The sequence below is a fragment of the Coffea arabica genome, chromosome 5c, assembly GCF_036785885.1.
Source record: "Coffea arabica cultivar ET-39 chromosome 5c, Coffea Arabica ET-39 HiFi, whole genome shotgun sequence".
Lineage (NCBI taxonomy): Eukaryota > Viridiplantae > Streptophyta > Magnoliopsida > Gentianales > Rubiaceae > Coffea > Coffea arabica.
Window position 1 is genome coordinate 38,965,757 of NC_092319.1, and position 21,130 is coordinate 38,986,886.

The window sequence follows — 21,130 nt, forward strand, 5'->3', positions numbered from 1 at the left end:
AAAAAAAGGACTCGAATTTGTAAATAATGACCAACTTGGATGATGGTTACCAAAAAAAAAAAAAAACCAATGGAAAAAAAAACTTGGATGAAACTTTTGGCTGGAAAAAAGATTTCAAAACGCTATAGGTTATAGATTGTGAGTAGGTATTGGGCCCAATGGCCTGGAAACGAGAGGCCGAAACAAAAGAAAGAGGAAGTAGGCAAAATGGCAAGAGCTTTTTTTTTTTTTCCCAAAAAATACTTATTTTTCTTTAGTGGGCAGTGGGTGTTTAAGTTTTAAACAAAATTAGAAACTAATATGAGTCATAATTAATTCAAATATATATATATATATGTATATATATGTATGTGTGTATGTATATTATTTGCGTATATTAATTAATTTTAGTGGGCCACAGGATGCCCTGTTACTTTTCTCACGAGGCGGGTACTTGCCTCGTTGCCAACCTTGTGTAAAAGGCCTCCAAGGTAACATTCAAGAAAAATGTAGAGAAAGAGGTATAATTGCAACACTTTTGAAGAGATTTTAGCATAATTTTTAGTTTTAATTTTTTATGCCTTGGTAGTATATTGATTTTTTTTTATACTGGTAACTTTTGATGTATTCCACATTTGCATAATTTGAATTTTAAATTAAAATTCATGTTATGTGGCATAATCTAAATTTACGAGTGTAAAAAAAAATTATATACTAATATTGTATAAAAAAGTTATCCTAATTTTTAGGGCCACCCCAACTCATATAGGAGTTTGATAATTTAGGGATACTTTCAAAAACCTCAGGGGAGGTTTCTGACAATTTTAGAGAGCTCCCCTCAAGTTTATTAAATTGCACCTATCTCCCTTGCTTTTACTATTTATATAATAATATAGACCCAAAAGGCTATATTTTTTTTTTCAAAAATTCTAAACTACCCTTTTTGTACAAAAATAAAACAAAAATTATTTTGCCAATTGCTTTCTTCCATATTTCAACCAAACCCATTATACTAACAAACTAGCCTAACAAATAGTCTAATTCCAAATTATAAACCCAAGCAATTCCGTCATCATAGTCATAAAATTGCTTTTCCCAAACCATGCATTCAATTTTCAAGATTCGTTCCATCCTTGAGAAATATTCTCACCATATGGCTCCATAAAATGGTTAAACTCACAATCAACTACCCTTATGTTTGCATAATTTTCAATATAGGATGTCATGGTTTGGTTCTATATAAGTGGCTCAACTGCTACAACATGACCCACATTATGGCTTTGAAGAAATCCTTACAGGGAGATTTAGGCATGGATGGGATTAATCAAGTTTAATGAAGGAAGGCATCATTATGACTATAGAGATTTTCAAGAAATTCATTATGCCAAAAACAAAAATTCTATTTACAACTAATCACACCCTAAACTTTAAACCCAATGCTCACACCTTCTCAAAACAAAATAATCTAACCTACCAACAAATCTCCAAACATATTAACATATTAAATACAGAGAAAAAACTCTATTTCCATAACGAAACCACAACTAACAATTGTCAAGCATAAAAAGAAATATAAATGTACTTATTAACATCTTAAAAAGTTTGTTGGATGGATGATAGACAAATTAGCAAATTTACCAATTTCCATCCCTCTTCCACTTTTGGCCAACGATTGCATTCTTTGTTCCATTAGTATTATGTGCCTCTTCATCTCCTTTTAGTTTGACTATAAAATTGAATTGTACTTCAACCATCAAATCTAATTCCTTAACTAAACTTTTGATTTGGCAATTCCAAAGAGAAAAAAGGGGGAATAGGAATATATAGTAGGGTTTGAGGGATCAATTGTGGTGTGATTGGCTGCAATTATAAGCAATGGTTTGTGGTAATTTGAGAGCGATTTATAGGAGGAAGAAGTTGATGGATGAGAATGGGATGACAGTAAGTGAGAGAGAATCGTCGTTGGTTGTAACTTATAAACAGAATAGCCGAAAAAGTCAGGTTTCTTTTTCTTTTTTTTTAATCTCATTTCATTATACTATAAATTATTTATTAAGTGAAAGTCATTATAGTCATTTTATTGTGACAAAAAAGGTTAGTGTAAATTGTAAAATCTAAGGGGAGCCGAGTGAAATTGTCATAAACCTCAGGGGAGGTCTGTGAAATTATCCCAAAAATTTACTCATATTATCTCTACCTCACCCCCGTAAACTTTTATTGTAGGTCTACAAGCGAAATATATTACACGGCACCGTGGCTAAAAGTGACTTTATAGGATCCAAAAATATTTTTTTAAAAAAAAGTTTAGGTGAACCAGAGAAGATAGTACATTCTCTTAAAGATTTTCACGACTCTTATTGCATTGAAATTCACAAAACTTGCCAAACAACTTTGCAAGTGATCTAACAAACAATAAACAAAAAATTCTGCAAATAATGAATTTATTCCGGTAGTTTCAAAAAATTTAGATGGCAAAGAACTACTCCAATACTTGTAAAATGATTCAAACTCGACAGAATTCAAAAAACCAATTCCAAACGCCTTTGGGCTATCAGTGCTGAGTATGTTAGAGGCAAACTACCAATTTATAGTTTAAAAAATAAACACAAATACAGAGGTTGAAGATTCTAGACATTTTCATCTTAATTTAACATAGTAAATACTGATGCATTTTCCTCTTAACCGTGGAATGCAGATAGCGAAGTTAAAGTAACCAAACTTGGCAAACTTACCTAAGCAAAGTTTAGCAAGCGCTAAATACAGCAAAATGTTTGAAACATTGAGGAAGTACGATTATGTAGTCACTAATTAAAAAGGTTGATAATCTAGCTATCGCTCTGTAGTTTGTAATCAATCTAAGGCTTTGTTTTATAATCCAATTTAATACTTAAACTTAATGAGTTCATATATTTTGACAAAAAAAAATAATGGGTTTAGGTTTAACATATTTAGATGCATTTGATAACAAAAAATAAAACATTTGAATGAATTAATTGGCACTGAATTTCCTAAACATACTTTGCTTCAAAAATTAGTGATAAGCTATTCACTTATCACTTAATATAATATATACTGAAATGTATCAAATTAGTACTTAACAATTCAGTAACTCAACGGAATTCAGGTTTCAGATTTTAGAAGTCAGTTTTCAGATTTTAGTTTTATCGAACGCACCTAAGACAAAAATTTAGCTACCAAAACATGGTACCTAATTTAAAATGGGACTACTGAATTGGAGGAAACAAATAAATCATCTACCAAATGTATTAAATATGCAATAAAATCATTTGATGTTGATATCACTTAATCCACCAAACAACCCTGGCTCTGTATCTGCTCCAAAGTCGACTCTAGAGGGTGGTTGTGAAGCAAGTAGAACCTCCTTAGTGTTGTTTAGGATTCCTTTGTCAGGCGTTTCCAGACCTCACAACCTTCAAAAAAAAAAAAAAAAAAAGACCTCACATATTTTTGTGAAAATGCTCACAAGATGTCTGGATAGACAACATACAAGGTTTACATCATAATTTTATTAATTTAAATCACCTTCTGTGTTTACATGCCTACGTAGAAATTTCCTCAAAGTGCAAACTAGATATTTGTACCAAGAATAGGTATTTTCATGCACTTGAGATCCTCGGTGACATGAATCCAATGCCAATCCAGTGCCACCTATAGAATTGCTCCACTTAGCCTATTATTATTTACACTTTAATTTTTTAATAATTCAACTTGGTTTGGTTTAACACAAATTTTCTCTATCCTCTAAAACTTTGAACCAAATTAACCAACCGGTCTAATTCCATTACCAATACTTTTGTACAGCAACCACTCAAGATCGGTTGCTTTGGGAAAAAGAAAAAGATAACCCTAAACAATTGCCTCCAAAGTCCAAGCCTTTTTATCGTTGATGGCTTAGAACAATCAACCGTAGCCGAATAAGCTAAAACTGCAGCCGCCGACTATTGAAGCAAATTGACTACAAAGATTCAGGAAGTACTCAAATTAAAGCCCAACCTTCCCTAGCTTTCTCCAGCAAAGAACAAACCAAAACGTTTCACATCATTCAGGTAATTATCCAACCTTGCATCCGGTTTAACTCTTGAGTTTTTTCAGCTTTGATTTATTAAATCAATATCACTATTTGCTCCATGATCTTGATTTCGAATTTCAATTTTTTTAATATTAAGAAAGTTAGGAAATAGACAACAACTCGAAAGTATTTTAACAACTCATAAGCAATATTTCCACTGCACCAGTTTTAAATGTGATAAAGGATATAAATAAAATTCATACATTGATTCCTTTTGAACTAATTCCGAAGATGGGCATGGAATTTGAGAGTGAAGAAGATGCTTATAATTTTTACTTAGCATATGCAAAGGAAGTTGGTTTTGGAATCAAAAGAAGTAGCTTCCACAAAGATAGTAATGGTAAGCTCATGGATAGGGTATTTTGTTGTAGTGCTGAAGGAAAATGAGGAAAGGATAAAAGAGATCTCAATGTAAGAGCCCCTCGTCCTGAAACACGATTTAATTGTTCGGCAAAGATGAAGGTTAACAGTAGACAAACTGGTAAGTTTCGTATATGTCAGTTGATCATTGAGCATAATCACTATCTTTCAAGTCCCAACAAAAGTCATTTACACAGATCACATAGAAGGATAAATTCTATTCATGCAGCTGAAATTGATATGGCATACCGTGTGGGTATAGCACCAAAAGTTTCTCATGAACTTATGGCACTACAAGTAGGAGGACGGGAGAACTTAGGTTTCATTCCTGAGGATTACAGGAATTATTTACGTTCTAAACGAACAATACAAATGGAAGTTGGAGATACAGGAGGTGTACTTGAATATTTGCAAAAAATGCAATTAGAGGATCCTAATTTCTTTTATGCAATTCAAGTGGATCAGGATGCTTTGATTACAAATATTTTTTGGACTGACGGAATAATGAGGGCAGATTATGCAAGTTTTGGAGATGTTGTTTGTTTTGACACGACGTATAGAAAGAATAATGAGGCCGTCCATTTGCATTATTTGTTGGAGTGAATAATCATAAACAGACTGCAATATTTGGGGCTGCTTTATTATATGATGAAACTGCTTCAACATTTGAGTGGTTGTTTGACACTTTTGCGAGAGCAATGTCAGGAAAAAAACCAAATACTATACTTACGGATCAGGACGCAGCAATGGCTAAAGGACTAATTTCTACATGGCCTAAAACACGTCACCGTCTTTGCATATGGCATATATTTCAAAATGCAGCTATTCATCTCAGTCAGGTGTTCGAAAGTTTTAAACAATTTGTGAATGATTTCAGTAAATGTGTATATGATTTTGATGAAGAAGAAGACTTTATATCTGAATGGAATACTATGTTGAAGAAGTATGGTCTTGAAGACAATGATTGGTTAAAACGTATGTTTGAGATTAAAGAAAAATGGGCATTGGTGTATGGAAGGGAAACATTTTGTGCAAATATGACAACAGGTCAAAGGAGCGAAAGCATGAATAGTGTGATAAAAAGGTATGTAACCTACAAGAATAAATTTCATGAGTTTTTCAATCATTTTGAGAGGTTAGTTGATGATCGGAGATATAAAGAACTTAAAGCTGACTTTAGAGTATATATGAGTACTCCAGTACTACCATTCGATGTTGATGTTTTGAAACAAGCTACAAGTGTTTATACTCCTGAAGTATTCAAATGGTTTGAAATTGAGTGGGGTAAATCTTATGATTGTGGTATAATCACCTACAGTGAGGTTGGAACAATGACAGAATATAAGATCACTCCTAAAGGCAATAAAAACTATCATATGGTTAGATTTGATTCAATAGGTGATCAGATTTCATGTAGTTGCAAGAAGTTTGAATTCTCTGGGATTTTATGCTCTCATTCTCTGAAAGTTCTTAATATAAGAAATATCATGAAGATCCCTAGTCAATACATAATAAAGAGATGGACCAATAAAGCAAAAGTTGGATATGTTAAAGACAACAATTGTTGCAATATCAATAATGATTTGGATCCGAAAGTGACTTTTACGAAGCGTTACAGAGATTTGTGTAGACTATATACTCAATTGGTCACAAAAGCTGCTCAAGCAGAAGAAACTTATAAAATTGCTAAAGAAGGCCTTTTGAAAATATTGGATTTGGTTGATGCAAGGTTACATCAAGAGGGGTCGAGCAATGAGATGTCAAATGCAGCAAAAGTTTCCAACCCCACAAATAACACTACTAATGCAAGTGGTATCAATATCAAGGGTATTAAAAAAAAGATGAAGACTATTTCAGGCAAGAGATTGAAGAGTAGTCTAGAAAAGGCTACTAAGAGAAGAAGATCAACCAAAAAAAGTTTGCAAAATAGTATAACTATGGAGTTACCAGCGTCATCACATAATGAGGTTTTATTACATTATAATTTTACTATATTTGTAATTCAATATTTTCTTATATTATGCATCCAATCTTTGTTTTTTCTTTTCATTAGCCTATAGGAGATACTATAAATATTGTATCTACGAGGTGCAGTATGCAACAGCATGGATTACAAGAGGTAATGATTCGACATTATATGTAGACTAACAATTAAGTATTATTTACTGTCAAACTATTTATAAATGTGTTTATTTATTTTTATTTTTAGGCAAAAACAAATGAGGGGAGCATGGTAGAATCTTTACGGTATCAACAAGAAACTTTTATCCAACCATGTTATTCTATGCCAGTAAGTATGATAGAGTCTTTGCAATCTCAACAAAGCAACTTTGTGCAACCATATCATCCTACACCGGTAATTTTTTAGTTTCTTATTTGCATAAAATTATTTTATAAAAATTTTATGTTTTGGTTTATACTAAAGTTCATGAATATTTTTCACTTTTGTGGTTGATAGTTTGTGAATTTGGATGTTAATCAACAAAATTATGGCCAGCTATGCACTTTCAGTTCCATGAACATGACTGGCTTGCTCAAGGTAAATTATTACAGTTGTGATCATGAATAATTACTTTTTTAAGAAAAGATTGTTTATTGTCTTTTTTTATTCATCCATTTATTTATTTGTTCAATTTTTTGGTGATATAATTCTAACCATAGGCACAAGAATTACATGGTTTCGAAGGAGCGAAAATAAATCAGTTCGAGTTGAATGACAACTCTTGCACTATGGGACAACAAGTTGGAGTTGATTGCAATGATAGGTGTGGTTGTCCAGTTCCATGCATCAATGATATTTTGTGCAAGTGTTCAAGTGGACAAAAGACCTGAAAATTTGACAGAAATTGACAATGGAACTTTTCGTGCTTCCCAAAATTAATGCACATTCTTCTATGTAGAATATATGTTTCAATTGACACTAGTACTGAGTTTTTAGATCTTTCATTTGAACACTTTGTTACCATTCCAAAATTCAATAAGACATTTGGATATTGTGGAATGTGAAGAGGCTTGGAAACCATAGTATCATCGACTATCGCCCCTCTTGACATAAGTTTATATTTTCAATTCTGATAATGGACACAACACAAGCATAATAATCCTTGTAAAACATTAATTATTTAGCATGAACTTCAATTTAACTGAAACAAAAGCTGACATTGTTCATTTTGCATGCAAATAGCGAATATGGAGTGCATACAGTAAACAAAGGGATAAAAACTTCACGCCGAGAAAATGCAGTCTACTCTTACATATCTTGTGTCATAAAACATAATTGACTTAGATGCTATGCTCTGACAAAGAACCAACAGGACAAAGTTCTTGTTGCAATTTCCCTGCTGCTCATGTTTCTGCTTCATAAAGTCCAGAAAGAGTAAATCAAAGGAGAAGGAGCAGAAGGAAGACTGACACTTCTCTATCGTTTCCTCTGTTTCATATTACTTTGAGGCAGTTTTGCTATCTAGATTTGGAAACTGATCTTTTGTGCTTGGATTGATTTTTTATCAGAGAGTTAGAGAAATAGGTTTTGCAAGACATAATAAGAGGTCTCCAACATTTGCTTCATGGTGCTTTAGATCTTTCCTCGTGGAAAATTAGTGCAGCATCTCCTGTGAGGGAACTCATTCCTTAGATTAATACATTACTTGTCTAGTAGCAAGTTAATTGCATTAAAAAAGAAACATATGTCTAGAAAATGAAGACCATACAGCATACAACATTTAAAAATGTTGGCAAACCAACTTTCTGACTTTTTCCCAAACTCCAGAATCAACAGGTCTATTTGCATAATGGTGAAGGTACACAGTTCACAAACTATTAAGTTGTCTCAAAGATCTATGCAAGAACTGAATATAATTCATGTGAAAGAACAAATAAAAAATCTTAGAAATTGTAGATAGGTCATCAAAGCTATCATCAATTAAGGGCAAGAAGTCATCTATTATTCACATATCATGTTCCTGCTTCATAGATCTTGAAAGCTGTCCAAAATAAAAATCGACGGGGCCTAAAATGATTTAAAGAACAAAAGATAATACAAACACAACTCACTTAAGATATTGAAGAGTCATATTCTTCAAAAGAGAAGGATGTCTTGGAACAAGGCTACGCCACTCTTCTTTGTCAATCTTTCCATCATGCTTGGTATCAGCTTCCTCAAAGGTCTGAAATCAGAAAATGGATTAATATATTAGCTTCTTGCTCCAAGAAAGTGTTCCAAATAACTTCTAAGAATTTCCTGGAAGCGGATGCATAAAAGGTAAATGCTTGTCTTATCAAGAACAAAAGGCATGAGTTACTGCAATCGTTAACAGAGAGCATCATGAACCAATTCCCTATAGAAACAACTATAGATAATAACAATTTTTCTGCATCGCAAAATATCAAAATTTTGATGTTATATTTTCTAAACTATTCCAGCAAGTGTTGCGACTACCATTTGTTTTACCTACAGTGAGATCACCAAAAGTCAAGTTCCTTCCAGCAAGGCAAAGACCACAGAAGAAAAATGAAAGGGTGAAAAACAAAGGATTCCACAATGTTTAGAATACGTCAAGGAAAACTTTGAAATTCATGCAACAACCACCTCTGAATTATGAAAAGTAAACCAAAGACATTAAGGTTAATTACAAATAGATTAAACAAAGACATCACAAACTTAACATCACCATTCAACTAATTCTAGTCATGGATTTAACTAGGATCATTCTATACGTTGCAACAGAAAGGGTGTTACAATTGATAAAAAAAAGAATAGGTTCCCTATATTTCTCCTTTGCATTTGTTCTCCCTATACAACTGATACTAGACTGCATTACAAAACCAAGTACCTACTTAACATTTCCCTGGCGTGTTACAATTTCAAAACCAAGTACACTTCTATTTCTTTCGTTCTTTCTACAAGCAACAAACTGTGAGCAAAAAGATTTGCTGCATGACAAAGCTATAATAATGGAGCATTTCATCTTACTTTCTTCCAAGCAACTGAAGAAAAGAAAGACAAAATTCCAGGCCGAGAAAAGCCATATATCATCATATACTTGTAACGATTGATGGTTGCTAGGGTGCTTCACATTTAATTGTAGAAAAACTATAACTTCCTTTACAAATCATAAACAGACAAGTAAAATATAACACAATAATACTCAAAACTGAAAATACAATTGAAATTAAAGTTGATTAAAAAAAACTGAACAGCATAAATAAGTGGATAAATTAGTAACTAACCAATGTGTCTGACTAATCTAAGTTCTTTACTCTTCCATATATGCTCATAGCCTGAAGAAATAGACAAGACCCATATCCCCAATTCAACAGATAAGCTCAAAAAAGTAATCTTTTGAAATAAAATGCCATAACCAGAAAACAACAAAACAAAGTGAAAATCAAGAAAATGAAACTTAAATAAAAAAAAGAACCTGGCGAAGAGTTTCTTCAGTGGTGGAGTGGGAAAGACGGCCCACAAAAATCGTGCAATAGGTGTCACCAATCACCTTTGGATCGCCGAAAGGGTCATCTGCAAGAAAATGGGCACATAAAAGAGTGGGGAAAATGGCAAAAAAGAAATTACAAGAACCTGGGGAGGAAATCAGCAATAGGAAAAGTTACAGAGGGCAGAGTTGCAGCAAAGGAGAGCTCTGTAGACGGCGTTGTCGTGAGGAAGAACGTTTGGTAAATACTAGGACCAGGCTACAAGTAGAAGGGCAACACCAAAATTACATTGGAAAGGCAGAAATTAAGCCCTTTTGCTATCGTAATCAATGACCTCAGAATCAGTAACGGACCTGGAACGCTGCACAATTGAGCATCCGATGGAGTTGATCCAATCTTCTTTCTCCTTCTACAAACTCAGCCATGAAGTACATGGTATCCCTGCCAGTGGAGAGCTCGAAAGAGAAGGGCTTGTTAAGGACGTCCTTGGTGCCTTTGACGGTGAAGCAATCGGCAGTGAAGATGATGCCGCGTGGAATGGCGGAGCCGGTGGTGGAAATAAAGGATGACGACTCTGAAGATGTGGATGTTATCAGAGTGGATGGGAGATGTTGAAGGTAATCAATGATGAAAGTATTGGTAATGGAATTAGACCGATTGGTTAATTTGGTTCAAAGTTTTAGAGGATAGAGAAAATTTGTGTTAAATCAAACCAAGTTGAATTATTAAAAAATTAAAATGCAAATAATAGTGGTGCAATACTATAGATGGCACTGGATTGACATTGGATTCATGTCACCGAGGATCCCAACTGATTTTCATGAGGATAAATCTTTCATGAGTCCACGTATAAAATGCAATTCTAAATCACCATATTCTTAAGTGATAGATACAAATATGGGAATCTTTTAATCAAAGAAATGGGTCATCCTTTAGTCTGTTTCTATTGCTTAAAATGTATGTCTTTTGATATAGAATTTTCCATCTTTCATATATTGATAGTATTGTACATTAGAGAGAATTTTGATGCATGTTATATGTACAAAATTTAGAGTTGAAATTCAAATTGAAATAATATTACATATATTTAGATCCTCTGATATATATACAGTCAATATTAACCCATTCTCAACACAATAGCAAATGTACAAATAGTACATTCTTTTGGTCGATCGGCAACAGTACCAACCTATTCCTACATTATGCGGAGGAGGACCAATTGGATTGTGGAGAACTAGAGTAGAAGAACCCTTAACAAGTGACCATTGCACCTATTGGATTTTTCTGAAGGAAAATCCTATAAAAATGTAGGTAGGGAGCTTAAAACCTGTCACCCTACATCAAGAGAAATCCCGACACATGAACTATAACTATTGTCAAAAAACACATGAGTATAATGGAAACAATTTTGATACATATAAAAATATATGCAAAGAGGAGGAGAATAAATAAACAATCAAATTCTCAAAAATTTTATGAACTCAAAATCTCACAACTTGACTTAACTCAACTTTTCAAATAACAATTTACTAGCCTATTAATATTTACAGACGGTTAAACTTTTGAAACAAATACAATTGTAAGTCGAAACTTATTTGGAAATTGACTTGAGATTTCCTAAACAAATATGGAAACTAAACAAATAGGACGCAAAGACAAGAAACTAAAAGAATTAGAAAACTAAATAAAAAAATAGATTGGTTTAATTTCCTTCATTATCTCCTTTAAACTAAATCTTCATTGATAGGGTGCATTTTAGTGGGGTATTTTGTAAGAAATATGGAAAAAAGAAATATAAAAAAAAGAGCCATGAACGGATGAGATTTTGTAAGAAAAATGGAAAAAAGAAATATGAGCGTTTGCTTTATATAAATAAGTTATCAAAAAAATTAATAAGATGTGATGGTACAACGGTTAATACATTGATCTTCTATTACAAAGGTCTTGAGTTCGAATCTTGATAGTTGCATTTTGCACAAAAAAAAAAAAAGAAGGAAGGTTGAAAACCGGTTCAATAGCGGTTTTTACGGTTCGACCGGTTCTTGACCGATTTTTTGACAAAGTCAACTATGGCATTGAACCGGCCGGTCCAGTCCGATTTTCAAAACATTGGTTGCACAAGGACAACTTCTTGGTGAGCATAAATGTTACAAATCTTACAATACTTTAACTTCACCTCTCTCCCATTTATGACAACAACCCTTTATCTCCTTCTCCTTTTGCCATCTTCAATTGTTCCTAGATCACATGAATATTGATTATTTCTAGGAATAATTCCAGCATCAATTGTACTGACAAGTCCCAACTTGATAAGAACCTGCATTGAGAGCAATATTTATGTGGTTTCCTTAGCAAAAGGGCATCCAATTACGTGCATAACTTTGACAAACATATACATGTCAGTGTGTGTGTGTGTGTGTGTACATTTAAGTTCAGAACTAACGATTGGTGTCAGAATTGAAGATGTTATGGTGATGGCCGGATTCCGTGTATCACTTGCAACATGAAGAGCAAATGTCCAACTTGATAGACCAATGGAAATGACAGTTAGAATCAACCCTTTTGGATCCGGAACACATATTAGTCTCCCTCTGAACAAGAATACCTGCATTTGGAATAAAATGACAACCGTCAAATCCTCAATTTCTTTCTTTGTTTTACAATAATTTTCCAAAAACCATTTCAATGATATTTGAATGTAAAGTGAGATCAAATGATGAATTACATTATTTCCAGGCCAACAACGTTAACTCTTGTTCATTCAATTTTCTTTCTCTGTAAAAATTGGATGCATTTTTCGTGAAGTACCCTTTCCAATCTGGTTATTTTGCCCCAAAAAGAAGTGAGAAGTTTCTTACTTTTTCCCATAAAACTAACTTGAACTTCAGAATTCTTTTGGGATGGCAAACTTTCTGTGGATTGATCAATTTCTAACCAAGTAGAATTATCTAAATCTTGACGGAATGACAAATTCATGCTGTCTTCTTTCTCTTCAGTCGCCATTCAATCCATTCTTTCTGATTTGTACCATCTTGATTATAAAAAGGACTCGAATTTGTAAATAATGACCAACCTGGATGAAGGTTACCAAAAAAAAAAAAAACAAAGGAAAAAAAAACTTGGATGAAACTTTTGGCTGGAAAAAGGGTTAATTCCACTTTGTCCCCTCAAACTTTGGACGATTACCCACTTCAGTCCCTTAACTTCAAAATGGGACACTTAAATCCCTAAACTTATGAATTGCTCCCAGTTAAGGAAAATTGTTGACAGAATCCTGAATGTCGTTGGTGGTCGAAGAGCGTGGCAAACACTCTCCGTTAATGAAGATGGGGGAATATTGTTACTGAAAATGACAAGGACATAAACGTAAATTTGGGTCGTAAATTAAGGACAAACAAAGACAAATTCCAGAGAAGGGAAAGTGCGAAATAGTCAGATAGTGGTCGTTTCTTTCCTCTGTCTTGGATGAAAAAATAGAGAGGAGGGGTAAAACCAAAGTGTGTAAAAATCCGAATGATTGTTGCTGAAAAACACTGAAGATTGCAAGAATGGGAAGAAAGCGAGTCAATGTGAGAGAAAAAGTGTCCGCGTCCGCGTCCGCAGCGAAACAATGGAAAGCAAAAGAGAAGACAAGTACTGGTATGAGAAAAATATTTTAGAGCTTTTTGTGTACTTTAATTGAATTTAATAATTGGAATTTGGGTAAGAATTTACGGTAGCAGTAGAAAAACGTTTTAAAGCCATAGGGATTGTTGAAAAGTTAGGGTTTTGGATGGTTGTGGAATGCATGTCCAAGGCATTATATATTTTTGATGGTACTGTTAGTGGGTCTGCATATTTTATTGAAAAGTGAGTGTTGTGGGAACCCTAATGTTCCTTCTGTTGAAGACATTGTGGTCCCAAATGCTAAAAATGTTAATAATTAATGGGTTAATTATTAATGATTTATTTTTTTATTTAACCAGAGTGTGGTCCAAATGACATTTTGCCCGACTCATTTTCCTTGGCGATACACCATCAGGGTGAGTTCAGAAGCTCTCCCAGCAAAGAATACGTGGGAGGAAGGGTAGACTATATAGACAACTGTAATGCTGAAAAATGGTCACTACAAGTGCTTGATGAATGTGCAGTAAGACTAGGATACCCGAAAGATGCTCGTTTTGGGTGGTATGGTAGGATTCCTGGTATGCCGCTTGAGACTGGACTATATTTTTGCATGTGTGATTGGGATTGTGATCTTCTAGTAAACACATTGCCACTGAATAGAGTGGCAGAGGTTTATCTACAAGTTGGCACTGATGATAATCCAGTGAGGTTTCAAACTCAAAAAACAGAGTATGTAGACATGCCTGAAGGCCACAACACTTCTGCTAAGCAAGATACAAAAGATAAAGAAACATCTGAAATGGACAGTGACATAGCAATACTGGAAGAAGTTGACTTCAATGATATGGACAACAGAAGGAAAAATGTGGCTGATGACAACAGTAATGAAGTTGCTACAAACAGTCATGAGAATTTTGATTCCAAAAGTCCTAATTTGCAACAAGAAGAGGACAACAAGAGAGATAATGCAGGGGAAGAATCACAAATGGCAACTGATAATGATATCCAAGCTGATGAGACTGATGTGCAGGCTGATAATAATGTGCAGGCTAATGATGATATGGAGGCTGATGACAAGTTCGATGATCCAGATTATACGGGGCAAGTTGAGGAGGATGTTTTATTTGATGAAGCCTTGAAGATTGGACAACAATTTGGTGTGCATAAAGGAGCTCCTGAAGTTGGACCTTCTACCAGCAAAGACAGAAGAAAGAAGAGAACAGGTAGGGAAGGAGAAGCTGTTGACGAAGTAAATGTTTGTGATGAGCCTGACATGGTTAATATGGAGGATATGCAGTCAGAATATGAAACAGATTGTTCTAGAGAGTTGAAGAGTGAGAGTGAATCCGAAGATGAAGATGGTCGTAAGAGAAATAGGAAGCCTAAATTTTCAGTTTTTAATGAGAAAACTGAAATGAGAAGTCCAAGATTTAAGGTAGGCTAGAGGTTTTCATCAGTTGTTATTTTTAGGTTGGCTGTTAGAATCCAGGCTATTATGGAGGGAAGGGATGTCCAGTTCATAAAAAATGACACATATAGGGTACGGGTAAAATGCAGAGGCTGTGAGTGGCAAATTTTTGGCTAAAAAATGCAAGGTGAAAACACTTTCCAGATCAAAACACTTAGCAAGGAGCACACCTGTGGACGTGTCTTCCATAATAGAAACATGACATCAAAACTAGCTACCAGGCTGTTTGTAGATGAGGTGAGAAAAACACCATCCATGACAGTCCAGGAGCTCATGACTAGGGTGACTGAAGAATTAAATGTAGATTTCAGTCTTAAACAAGGCTATAGGACAATGAAAAACGTAAGAGACATAATTGAAGGCAGTCATGAAAAACAATATGCATTGTTAGAGGACTTCTGTGGTGAATTGAGGAGAGCAAATCCTGGATCGACAGTGTTCGTTGAGACGGATGGGGATGGGATTGTCAGATTCAAAAGGCTTTACATGTGCTTAGAGCCATTGAAGAGAGGATTTCTAAAGGGCTGTAGGCATTGGATTGGGTTGGATAGGTGCTTCTTAAAGGATACATATGGTGGACAACTACTTACAGCCGTGGGTATGGATGGGGATAATAAAATGTTTTCACTAGCTTTGTCAGTTGTTAGAGTGGAAAATTATGACAATTGGAGCTGGTTTTTGGGATTGCTTGTACAAGATTTGGAAATTTCAGATTCCAGTAATTGGTGTGTCATGACTGACAAGCAAAAGGTATGATAAATTGTATTAGCACTTATTTATACAGCAACTTTTTATTTAATAACTCATGTACAACTTTTTATTTAAGCCAAGTTGTATTCAAACGTGTACAGGGACTAGTTCAGGCAGTTAGAGACAAAATGCCACAAGCTGAGCACAGGTGTTGTGTGCAACATCTATACACCAATTTCAAATAGATTCATAGAGGCCTGGCTTTAAAAGAAAGACTTTGGAAATGCGCAAAAGCTTCTTATGTTATCCACTGGAAAGTCGAAATGGAACAGTTGGGGCAAGAATCTGCAGCTGCGCATTCTTGGCTTGATGAAAAAGATCCCAAAACTTGGTGTAGAGCCCATTTTAGATGTGGATTGGATTGTGATATTTTGGTGAATAATATGTGTGAGTCCTTTAATGCAGTAATTTTAAAGGCCAGGTCACTACAATCATATCCATGCTGCAGACCATTTATTTGTACCTGCTGAAGAGGATGGAGAGGAACAGGGAAGCAATGTCCAAGCACGAAGGTTAAGAAACATTTTATTTATTTACTAGTATTAAGGTCAGTTCATAACTTCTTTGAGAAAATTATGACCAATTTATTGTTTTCATTTTGTATTCAGGTCTTCTTTGTCCAGCAATATTTGAGATATTGGAAAAGGCTAAGCAAGAGCAGTGTATGTGCATAGCGTCATATGCTGGGACAATGAAGTATCAGATAAGCTGTCCATTTGGGGACCAGTATATTGTTGACATGGCTGTCAAAACCTGTTCATGTAGAAAGTGGCAATTAAGGGGAATACCATGTGGCCATGCTGTAGCTGCCATCAACAGGAGACATGAAGCACCAGAGAAGCATGTTTCCAACACCTACTTGAAGATCACGTATCTACAAAGTTATGAACCTGTACTTAATCCAATCAATGGTCCTAATTTGTGGGAGCACATAGACCTTCCAGCAATGAAGCCTCCGACTTATAGAAGATTTGCTGGAAGGCCAAAGAAAATGAGAAAAAAGGCCTCAGAAGAAGACAGACGGGACAGCTGTGTCAATCCAACTAAACCTCACAAGGTTAGCAAGGTTGGCGCCATGATGAGCTGCAGCCGCTGCAAAAAATACGGACATAACAAAAGAGGATGTCCGGATAAAAATAAGCAAACCACTGAGGGGACAACTACAAGTTCAGCAAAGGAGAACAGTGATATTGGAGATATAGGTCCATCTATGCAGCCAAGTACTAACGAGGTTTGTCCAAGTGATGTGACCGTTGACATACTTGGAGTAAGTACGCAACAGAGTCACACAGGTCCATCTTAAAATTTGGATGCCAATCAGCCAAAACAAGGGGCACAAGAACCAGTGACAAAGAAAGGAAGAAAATGCTCATTTTGTCGTAAGCATGGTCACTCAAAGAATAATTGTAAGTTGAGGCAATGGACCTTTAGCAGCTCACTGGACATGACTGGAGACTTGGGATTCAAAACTGTAAAAATACGGTCTGATGATCTGGAAAACCCATATAATCATGCTCAAAATAGTTCTGAGCATGTGGAAAAGAGTCCTACAACAACTCATGTAAGTGGTCTTCATACATCAGGTCTTTATTTATGGGTGTCATGTCTTATTGATTCATGTTATGTGCTTGTTTGCAGTTAAGCTCCAAAGCTGATGGTCGTAAACTTTATTCCCACAGCCACGGAGTAACGATGAGAGCACCACACTCATACGTGGACTTGGGGACAGCCTCTCATTCCAGCAGTGGACTTAAGCCAGCACAATTCACATGGCAAGGCAATTTGTGTGTTAACTCGTCTACATTACAGACAGCTGCGGGACATGCGAAGGAGTCACTTGAAATTGAAAATGTGCAGCTCCATGGGGATGGAAACCAATCTATTAAGTTGGAAAAATTGCAGCAATCAAATTAGGCAGTAAAAGCCTCTGTTTTGCTAGTCCAGATGTGGCGAACTTTTGTTCAACTCATATAGTCCATTGGAACTAAGAATTTTTTTGTTAATATGGAATTTTTGTTAGCCTCTGTTTTTGGTAGCCTCTGTTGTGGAACTCATATAGCCTTTGTCTTACTAGTCCAGATGGGTGAAATTCAGAGGCTGTTAATGTGGAATTTTTGTCATTCCTGGTATTGCTATTATGTATTGGATGATTTGTTGAATGATCAAAGGTTTTTGATGAAAATTTTATGTTCTGGTTGATTGCTGTTGTTAATGTGACATAGATTACTTGCAATAAACTTTACAAATTGGGACACTAAAATCCCTAAACAACAAATTCTGATTACATAGCAGGTCCAACGTTCACAATTATGGGACATAGCAGGTCCACTATATCCCTAAATTTGATACAATACATTTAAAACCAGAAAGTGCTGGTAATTACATAGTCAGCAAAAGCAAGAATTTCCTTCCTGCACCACTCAAAAGGTCCACTACTTAGCAATGACAGACAAAGGTGGTCCCATATTTGAGCAAACAAAACGGGCAGTCCGGCATAAGCGGTTGCTTCTTCTACAACTCATTTTGGACCTTCTCCCCCAGATTTGAACAAAAACAACCACATGACAATGGCAACCCAGTGGATAATCAAGTACATCCTTAGCTTCCTCACTTTCGATTGTTGGCACCTTGAATTTTCTTTCAACCTATCCAACTCAGCTTCCATCTTGTTCATCGACCTTAGCAGTCTAGGTATTATTTCTTTTGACCTTTGACACATCTCAGGATCAACCCAATCCCAGTATATGCAGCCTCCTTGTTCCTAGTTTGACAAGAACATTATGTTTGCAGACAAGATTAGGTGGCTGCAATTCATACAAACCCAAAATAAAAAACAAGTATAAACACAAAACCCTAATTTCCCTTACTCTGTACTTGGCACATCGACAAAACCTTTTCCCTGGGTTCATGGCAGTCCATGATGTCATCATCAATGTTTGCTTTCCACAATCACAAAATTGCCTCACCATTTCTCTTTGTTTGTTGAACCATGTGTTGGGTTCTCCTTTTCTTCTTCCTGCCTTGTGGATAGCAGAATGACAGCTTGGGTCTCTCAGCATACCGACCTGAAGTGCCCTTTTATGATTTGGATCGGGTCTACATTATCCATCTGAAATGGGTAGCATGGAGGGAAACTTTCCCTCCATATTTCACCATCTTTTTTTAATCTATATATGTGATTTTTTGTGAATTTTCATTGTTGCCCTCAGTCAAAGGAGAGTGTTTGCCACGCTCTTCAACCACCAACGGCATTCAGGATTCTGTCAACAATTTTCCTTAACTGGGAGCAATTCATAAGTTTAGGGATTTAAGTGTCCCATTTTGAAGTTAAGGGACTGAAGTGGGTAATCGCCCAAAGTTTGAGGGGACAAAGTGGAATTAACCCCTGGAAAAGAGATTTCAAAACGCTAGAACAGGTTATAGATTGTGAGTAGGTATTGGGCCCAATGGCCTGGACCTGTGTGTGTTTACAAGAGGTGGATGAAACATGAATGGAAAGAAGCCCATCCCCTTACTGGTCCATTTGTTCCACTGTTGATGATGGGTTGGGCAGTTAGACAACTACTATTGAATCTATTTCACAGGCCTGTTTTAGAAGTGCAAAATTTGTTCAATGCAACATCTACACTTTACTCTAAATTAAAAAACCTCAAATTTTAGAAAAACAACAAAAAAAAAACATTAAATAGGGTGAGTACTGATGGTAGGTGGCAGAGATTGCTAGTGTTGGGGGGGGGAGGAGGGAGGAAATTTTTTTGGAAAAATATAAATATTTTCTTAAAACAAAATAAAGTAAGCTATATTAAAATTTTAAATAAACATCTGGAAAACACAAAAATCCTAGCTCACGCAATTAATCATGGACAAACACAAATGTTGTTTGAAGGAACGAAATTTAGAGAGAGAGTTTTGGGAAGATTTTCTTTATTTCTCTGATGCAGACTAATGATGGTACCGATGCCTATTTATAGGCTTTACACAAGAAGGTCATTGATTATCCTCTCACCTATCAACCACTAACAGATATCTATCAACCACTAATAGATAACAATCATTCCTATCATATCTCTAATTGATATACATTCAAACATTAAGAATATTCACGAATCTTATCTGATACCAATTACAATTCAATCCAACACTCCCCCTCAAGTTGGTGCATAGATGTCATGCATGCCCAACTTGCCGAGTGAGTTGTAAAAGTCCTTAGTCGGCACGGCTTTTGTGAGTATATCAGCTAGTTGATCTTCAGATCTCACAAACGGAAGCCGTATTATTTTTTCTTCAAGATTCTGCTTGATAAAGTGCCGATCGACCTCAACATGCTTAGTGCGATCATGTTGAACTGGGTTATGGCTGATATCGATAGCAGCTTTGTTGTCACAAAATAAGTTCATCTCAAATCTAGGAGAAAAACCGATATCGGCCATCAACCGTTTGAGCCATAGAAGCTCACACATACCTTTAGCCATGCCTCTAAATTCAGCTTCTGCACTCGATAATGCTACCACCTTTTGTCTCTTGCTTCTCCAAGTAACTAGATTACCACCGACGAATGTAAAGTAACCTGAGGTTGACTTTCGATTGGTAGCATCTCCTGCCCAATCGGCATCAGTGTAACCATCAATATTAAGATGACCATTTTTGGAAAATAAGAGACCCTTCCCAGGAGAACCCTTTAAGTACCGAAGAATTCTCATCACAGCTTCCATGTGCCGATTACTGGGTGAATGCATAAATCGGCTGACCACACTAACAGAATAGGCAATATCGGGCCGAGTATGTGACAAGTAGATCAGCTTACCGACCAATCTTTGATATCTCTCTTTGTCAGTTGGTTTCTGATATGGATATTCTCCTAACTTGTGGTTTAGCATAATTGGCGTGTCAGCAGGTTTGCAATCCAGGAGCCCAACCTCTGCCAACAGATCAAGTACATACTTCCTCTGGGATAGGACGATGCCTTGTGCCGATCTCGCCACTTCAATTCCCAGGAAATACTTGAGATTCCCCAAACTCTTCATTTCAAATTCAGCCGCCAGCTGATTTTGTAGTTTGGAGATTTCCTCTTCATCATTGCCTGTGATAATCATATCATCAACATAAATTATTAAGGCAGTTACCTTTCCATGCCGATGTTTTAGGAAAAGAGTATGGTCAGCATTACTCTGCTGAAAACCATACTTCTTCATAGCTAGCGTAAAACGGCCGAACCAAGCACGTGGTGACTGTTTGAGTCCATACAATGCTTTCTGTAATCGGCACACAGTAGTTGTTTTCGATACTGTAGAACACCCTGGTGGGATATCCATGTAGACTTCCTCCTCCAGATTCCCATGCAGGAAAGCGTTCTTCACATCAAACTGATGCAATGGCCAATCCAAATTTGCCGCAAGAGATATCAGTACTCTAACCGTATCCAATTTAGCCACTGGTGAAAAAGT

General features: G+C 35.7%; 2 protein-coding genes and 1 pseudogene across 2 annotated transcripts; 2 read left to right on the forward strand and 1 right to left on the reverse strand.

The window, feature by feature from the left end:
- The first annotated feature begins 1,854 nt into the window (after nt 1-1,854).
- LOC140007325 (protein FAR1-RELATED SEQUENCE 5-like) lies at nt 1,855-6,133 on the forward strand (annotated as a pseudogene).
- A 9,001-nt stretch (nt 6,134-15,134) lies between these two features.
- On the forward strand, nt 15,135-15,871 carry LOC140007326 (uncharacterized). Its single transcript, XM_072050056.1, has 2 exons — nt 15,135-15,686; nt 15,788-15,871. The coding sequence occupies exons 1-2, from the start codon at nt 15,135-15,137 to the stop codon at nt 15,869-15,871; spliced, it is 636 nt and encodes a 211-aa protein (XP_071906157.1).
- A 3,963-nt stretch (nt 15,872-19,834) lies between these two features.
- LOC140007327 (uncharacterized mitochondrial protein AtMg00810-like) lies at nt 19,835-20,998 on the reverse strand. The gene has a single exon (XM_072050057.1). It carries the CDS (start codon nt 20,996-20,998, stop codon nt 19,835-19,837), a length of 1,164 nt encoding a protein of 387 aa, XP_071906158.1.
- Nucleotides 20,999-21,130: the final 132 nt, after the last annotated feature.